General features: G+C 39.1%; 1 protein-coding gene across 1 annotated transcript; it reads right to left on the reverse strand.

Moving 5' to 3' along the window:
* Window positions 1-2,131: 2,131 nt before the first annotated feature.
* fblim1 (filamin binding LIM protein 1) lies at window positions 2,132-6,785 on the reverse strand. The gene is made up of 8 exons (XM_046383741.1): window positions 6,579-6,785; window positions 5,891-6,224; window positions 5,090-5,265; window positions 3,990-4,083; window positions 3,706-3,875; window positions 2,957-3,135; window positions 2,637-2,757; window positions 2,132-2,525 (listed from the first exon to the last, which is right to left on the reverse strand). The coding sequence occupies exons 2-8, from the start codon at window positions 6,198-6,200 to the stop codon at window positions 2,415-2,417; spliced, it is 1,161 nt and encodes a 386-aa protein (XP_046239697.1). The 5' UTR covers window positions 6,201-6,224; window positions 6,579-6,785; the 3' UTR covers window positions 2,132-2,414.
* Window positions 6,786-7,329: the final 544 nt, after the last annotated feature.

Consider the following 7,329-nt stretch of genomic DNA (forward strand, 5'->3'; position numbering starts at 1 on the left):
GTTGAAATGAACTGAATATACCAATTGACCAGCTTAAAGAAACATCTTATATTTTATCACAAAAGAGCTTTGAAATCATTTGGGTGGCTGCAGACTTGTAATAGATGGAGCGGCGCCTCTGTCATCCTCACTCTGCGCCACAAATGCCTGTTCTTGCACTGTGTAACTTGAGTGGGCGGGTGGGATCTCACACAAGAAGGGCTTACCGCTTTATAACACTACCCCTGCATTTATCGATGCCCAAACTACCATATTTAGTATGCCAGAAAAAAACATTTAGTGTGTCTCAGCATGTCAAAGGCACTATGCCATAAACACCAGGATGTCCCACTGAATCCGATCCATTTCATTTTGCAGTATACAGTTCAGCATAATTTTCTGGCCCAAATCACATAGACTGAGCTCCTGAGAGAGCACAATGACAGAAGTTGTAATTAAACAACTACAACAGCAACAGATGACACCACACTTAAATAAGTGCTACATGTTGTGGCTGATGTATGTGATTGATTTTAATAAAGGCTACAAAATATAACAAACAGGGTCAAAGGTCTAGGGACAGTGACATGACAAAGCTGTATGCCAAATGATCTGTATACTACATACAACAGTACACAGTTCTAAAAGTATGCAGATTAGAACTCAGCACAGGTCACATACTGCCAACTATCTCAGTGAAACTGGATCAGGAGAAATTGTTTTCTTTTTGTCCCTCTGATGGCTTTGGATACTCTGCCTCAACGCTCAGTGATTTATGAAGTTTCCTGATGACAGATGGCTTTACTCGTTTACTTTTATTTACTGGATGCTAAGTTACAAATTCTATGGTGAGACTGCGTGGGGCTCCTAGATTGCTCACTTGTGAAAGTTTGGCTGAGCAAATCATAAGCCACTGTAAGTAAGGCTGTAGCAGAAAGAATCCTTTGAGCTGAATGAGCGTGGGTATATGTTTTATTTTGCATGTATTAAACTTTTCATTTATTTGAAAAGTAAACTTTTAAAGACCAAAGAGGACAGACAGCTGGCTAGCAAACTACCAACACATTATTTATCTGCTAAAATAAAAGAAATAAAGTGTGATGAATAAAAGCATGAATGAGGAAATCATTTTGGGTTTGTTTTTTTTCAGAAAAAGTTTTAATAAATGTTTTTGATACAAAGAAATATAATTCCATAAACATGACATTTTAAGACGCATAACATAAATAACAAAATATTCCAGCTGGGATGTGAGTGAGACTTTAATACTGTAGCGCCAAATCAACGTGAAGAGTTTCTATTGTTGAGGCAAAAGACCAGATAGGCCTTGTGGTTCAATGAAGATCTTGTGGATGTTAAGCACCTTCAGTTTTTGGTCCATTTCGAGTGCTTTAGGATGTGTTATTGTGCTCTGTTACACATCATTTTCTGAAATTTCTAATGCCTGAGGGTATAGTGAAAGAGCAAAGCAAATTTATCTTTGTAGTTTGGTTGCTCAGTTGAATCAATTGCCTGAAGGTTATTTTCTTAACTTGTATGTCCTCAACTTGTTATTTAATAAACATCGTGAAGGCCTTTGTTGGAGCCTTGGGGTGGACAATCTGACCAAAAAATTAAATCATGACCCTCTTAATCGCAATTGCAATCCACAGTCTAAACTGTGATCTTTTTTATCTTGAAAGGCCCAGTAGACTATAGCCAGACTTGAAATTATGATATTTGCATCATTAAAACAAAATCTTACATTAATGATAGTTCTTTTTTTGGCACAAGCTGCTAGCTATAACATTGCATTATTTACAATAATGTTATGTAGTATATTTGTCAAATCAACATGTCGGTCTAGTTGGGTACATCACTCTGTTGGTGTGTTTAGGTAACACAGATCTGCAAGTCAGTGTAAGGTTTGGAAAACGAAGTAAGAGGACCTTACATATCTACATAATCCACCTGAAAAGTAGATTGTAGACCCCTTTAGGGTCAAACTCAATCCAAACTTATTGGATTGTCCACCTCAAGCCTACTTTGAGATAAAATATATTAGTTTACTTTTACATAAATGTTTTCATAGAATTTTTTAAAGGGTTAACATGATTGAGAAACAGTATACAGATTGAGATGAATGAAAGTTCAAAGAATGATCATCATACGGTTTTGCAAAGTTTGTTGCATCAATATATTTGGTGCATTTTGTAGAGTTTATTGAGTGCAAAATTATCAAGTATAAAAGAAGAATAGGAGAATCTTCAGAAAGCGTGATATAATGTAAAATAATATAGCCATATTTCAGTATTGTTCTATTGTAAAAAGATGTTTGATGTTTTTATTCCAGACTCTTAAATGGACATGTAAAGTCTTCCACCTCCTTGAAGGTGGGCTGGAGGCTGTGAAGCTTTTCCATCAGTTGCAGTTTATCTTTAGCTACAAGGCCTGTGTTAGTGCTGGCCAGAAACCAAGTTCAGATGGCAAGATTTGCAGAGCATCTTCCCATCCAAAGGATAGCAGCCATGTTCGTTGGGTTCAGGAGAGAGCTGGATGACACAGACCTGCAGACAATATGAAAGACGTATTAACTGGTGGTGATTGATGTGTGTCTGTGTGTTTGCATACTTGTCAGTGTGTCCGGTCTTGACACTGTTTGCTCACATTATGCCTACCTCACATCTGTAGCAGTTCTCATGATAGGAGCGCCCCAGGCATTCAACGTTATAGCTGTCAGTACCATCTTCTTTTGGAATGATTAGCTGGTTGCAGGCATTACATTTTGGAGCATACTTCCTTTATGGACAACATTGTAGAGGAAAGACAATAGTAGAAGAAGGCAAGACAACTTTGTTTCCATAGCACCATTCAAACTCAAGGAATTCAGTTTTTTTTTTAATAAGGTGAAGACGTTCATTGCCGTGATACTGAAAAGAAAATAAAGTCAATTAAAATCTTTTTCTTGTGATGCTTGCCCTCTTTTTAATTCTCATACCTGTAATAATCCTGGAGGCAGTAAACTTCTCCAACTTCTCCCTGGGCAAAGGTTTGCTCTCCAATTTGCTCTTTACATGTTGTGCAGGTGAAACAGGAAAGATGGTATGCTCGCTCCAGTGCACGGATCACATGATCTGTTATCGCCTCCCCACATGCCCAACAAAGTTCAAGACTGGCCTAAGACACAGAAATACATGGTCAGTGGCAATACATTTCTGTATTCAAAGATGATACCAACATTATACCACTTTATATCTCATTTCCATAATTGTTGGCCATTTTCCAAAACATAACATAGTGTTCTTGTAATTGTATTTTTCCAACTTTCCAAGCAGCCATTGACTTGGTGAAGAATAAAAATCAACTTGCAGAGACCTTAAACTTGGTTGAGAGTGGTAATTCACCACAATGATCATCATTACTACCTTTATTTTCATGTTATATGTGAATTCAGTTATTTCCAATAGCAACTACACAGAGCAAGACATGACACTAAAAACAGGTCACAGTATGTGTGTGTGTGTATGTGAGATAGCTGAATTTCATGCAGCTGCATTAAAGTAGGCTGAAAGAAACCTGAAAAGTATGGGAAAATCACAATTAAGAGTTAGCATTTATCTGAAGCATACATGATTTCCATTAAGTAAGCATGCAGAAACATTTCAATGTGCCTTTCCAAAGATTTGCATTTGTATTTTGCAGCTCTGATAACATCCTGTAGTGTAGTGAAGGCTGTGTTCACTTTACCTGGTAGCAGTCTGCACAGAGTGGGATCCCCGCCTTGTTGTAGTACTGTTTACCAGCCAGGGGAATGTGACAAGATCTACACTGGAAGCAACCATCATGGTATGTCCTGTTCAAGGCTTCTATTGCCGGTTCAGAAAGAGCCACAGGTTTCCGACAGAAGCCGCACACCTCTGCATTGTACACAAGCAGCAACAATATCAAAGCAGGTTAAAATGAATCATGTACTGTTAAAGTGGAGCTGCTCAAAGCCTGAGCGGTAAATGTGGAAATAGAGATCATGTTACCTTTACTCTCCCCGCTCGTGTCTTGGTCTTTTTTATGGATCTCATGGGATTGTTCATCTTGATTTAACCCACTAGATGGTGTGCTTGTTTCCACCTTAAATGTAACGCACATTAAAGTGAACTTTAAACTGACATGTTTGATGCTAGAAGGAGAAAGGAAGAGTTGTGGCATAAAGAGAGAGTTCAAATCAGGACTGTGGTATGCACAGTAATTTTACACTGTTGCTAAATCACAATTCTGTTTTTGTTACCTTTTTAATAATTTAAGGACACTTAAGACTTTGATTATTTTTTAACTTTCTCACATCTAAAAAAGAAAATGTAACCATTTTTTTCTCTAAAACAATAGTATTCACCAAAATGTCAGAATCATGAACAAGCTCATCAGCTATTTTAACAGCCTCAGTGTCATGTCAGTCTTTATGTTCTCATAAATAAAAATACAGGAAGACTTAACCTCTTGAAACTCCAAATCTGTAACATTTTCCTAAACTGAAAAGGAGGCAGAAAATGATTTTAAACCTAAAATAAACTAAAATAAAAATATGAAGTGCTTGTTAAGGAAGAAAGTCACTCAACCTTATCCAACATAATGAAAACACAAACAATAAAGGTATAAAACATGGGATACACTGACAAAATGGGTACATAGTCAAAAAAGGGAAAGTCTGCATATTATCAGAGTGTAACTGCTGGTGTAATTCAGCCCAGTTTCCCGATCTGCGCCTTCATTGCTTCTGAACAGACCGGGATGTAATCATGGGAACTAAGAGTTTCTCACATAGATGTCAAGCATTTGAAAAGAAATGTGTGTATAGATCATAAAGTGTTTTTTATCTTTTAGCCATATTTAAAAGATGCCTTTTTTTGCTTATAATGTGTTTTGCAGATGATTTTTACAACCACCGCCCAGCACAATGCAGTGGGATATCTGTAGAAGTTGTGGAAACTTGTAATCCGTCATTGTGGGAAAAAATTACTTGTCTGCTTCGAGATAAATTTAGTGAGGGAAAATGTGAAGCAAGTAGTTAAACAGTAAATGACAGTGGTGTGTATAAAGATTTGGGTGAGGCAAATGTTGCCTTTGCAAGTATGCATACCTCTCTGTTGTAAAGTGGCTGCTCGCCTGGAGCTGAAGGGTGGAAGAGAGACGTCTGGGCAGGAGGAGGTGGTGGAAGTGCTGATTCTTCAGACAGCAGTGTTCCCAGAGCTGAAGGCAGTGCAGCAGGTGGAGAAGGAGGACAAGGAGGTGGAGGAGGTGGAGGAGGCAAGAGTTCTGTATGACAAGAAAACAACTTACTTACAACTTAACTAGAATAAAATAAGAAGAGAAATTGAAGCTTACGATGTTATGTCAAAGCAAATGTTTTCCTCCCCATCTATGGTCAAACTAAAGTGACAGCTTATTTTGAGGAAGCTAAATGTAATCAAATGTAGCAGCTGTTTCTTGTAGATAATACTTACAGTAGATCCTGTGTCGAGTGAGTGTGCGAGAGGAGGGTTATGAATATTTTCTTCCACTCTTTGAGAATTGCATTCTTACAAGATTCTACAACCACCAAAAATTGATTGATGCAGCAGAACTAAAGATATTGTTGTTGTTTTTTTTTTTATCATGTTCATTCATATCTTGTCAAAACCTGGCTCCTTCATTACCCATAATGCAACTCAACAAAGTATGACTTGTGAGTGTGTTATACTAGCAGCAGAGATGAGGAGCAAGTTACAGTGGACTGGTGAGCTCTCTTCTTTAACACTCTACACGTTGTATGTCACACTTGTGGTCTTCAAACCCAACAGACTAGAGTTACTTTGCACAGCTCTCACTGGAGCCAAAAGGCTAATCCAGTGCACTGTTTTGCATTCAGTCCAAGATGAAAGATAGATGTTGTCATGAATACCTGCAGCATCTCTGTCCTCCTCCTGCAGTTTTGCTCTTCTGAGTTCAGGCTGGGCAGGTTTTGGACTCTGAGGGTCTGAAGCTGGGAACGAGGCCCCGGTGTGAGTCAGGCCTTTGCTGTCTACATCACTGTGTGAGTGGTCCTCTTTCTTATGTCTGAGGGAGGGGATGTTGTCTCTTGGGCTGACTTGTACAGCAGCACTGTGGGCTTGCAGAGCGGGCTGCTGCTGTGTCACAGTGGCCCGATGAGGAGACGCCAGAGTGATGAAGAAAGAAGACACCATCCTTTTTGGTGGAGCTGCTGTTGCCATGATTGTATGAAATCCACATACAGCCTAAAAGGAGGACAGAAAAATTATTATCTAGAATCAAGACTGCTTGCAACATTTAATGTTTTATAATCCTATTTGAAAGGCCAGTCATAGAACAGAAACATATAAGCACATTAGAGACTCTTGGAATAAAACATACCAATAACGAACATGACTTTTTATCCCTATCATCTCAATAATATTTAATCTAAGGGTAGACGCCCTCTCAGTTAACTTTGTGGGAGCGCTCACTCTCACTTTGGAGAGGTAAATGCATACACTCACAGCTCTCATTGCCCATAATGAATGGTTTTAGAGGCAGAAAGCAATCATCTGTTTCCTTTAAACCCACCCTTGCTGTGAGGTGCCATTACATACCTCTGAGAAACTGTGGTTTGAAGGCAGCTGTCTCTTTTCTTCTTTCTCCTTCCCTATTCTGTATCTCAAACTTCTGGTTTGTTTTCCCTCCTGTAAGCTGCCACTGAGAGAAGGCTTTCCTCCGGTAGAGAGGGCGATTATCAGCAGAAGGCCACTCCTTTTCCTTCTGTACCTCCCTCCCCAACTCTCTGGTCCACCGACCCCTCCTCCTTCTCTGGCTGAATGACAATACCACCTCCCTCCCGACCGTAAAAGGTGAACAGTTAATCTCGGGCAAAGTGCTGTAAAAAACATGACACATTCATCCACTATGAAAACTTGGCGCGTGCACGCACACACACACACAAACACGCGCACACACACATTCTGCACGTAGACACAAAGAGAAAGGCATGCAAAAGTTGGGCAATCTTAACAAAAGCACGCAATCAGACATTTATAAATGCAATATAAAGTATCATAAAGTTTCTCATAAAGTTTTCACCCTTAATAGACAAACAGAAACTCACAGCCACCTCCCACTCCTTTATCATTTTACATGCCAGCAGGATATGACTGTACCTGCCTTTTCCAACACTTCTCTCTATCTCAAACTGCCCTCTTTCTTTCTCCTGTGCAGTTTTGCCTTATTGTTCTGTCAGCTTTATTTTCAATACCTTCCTCTTGAGTCCTTTTTTTCTCCTTCTTTCCTTCTTCCCTTCCCCCCACTACATTATATCACTTTAGCCTTGACTCACTATCAGTGTCACAA

The sequence above is a fragment of the Scatophagus argus genome, chromosome 3 (genome assembly GCF_020382885.2).
Source record: "Scatophagus argus isolate fScaArg1 chromosome 3, fScaArg1.pri, whole genome shotgun sequence".
Classification (NCBI taxonomy): domain Eukaryota; kingdom Metazoa; phylum Chordata; class Actinopteri; family Scatophagidae; genus Scatophagus; species Scatophagus argus.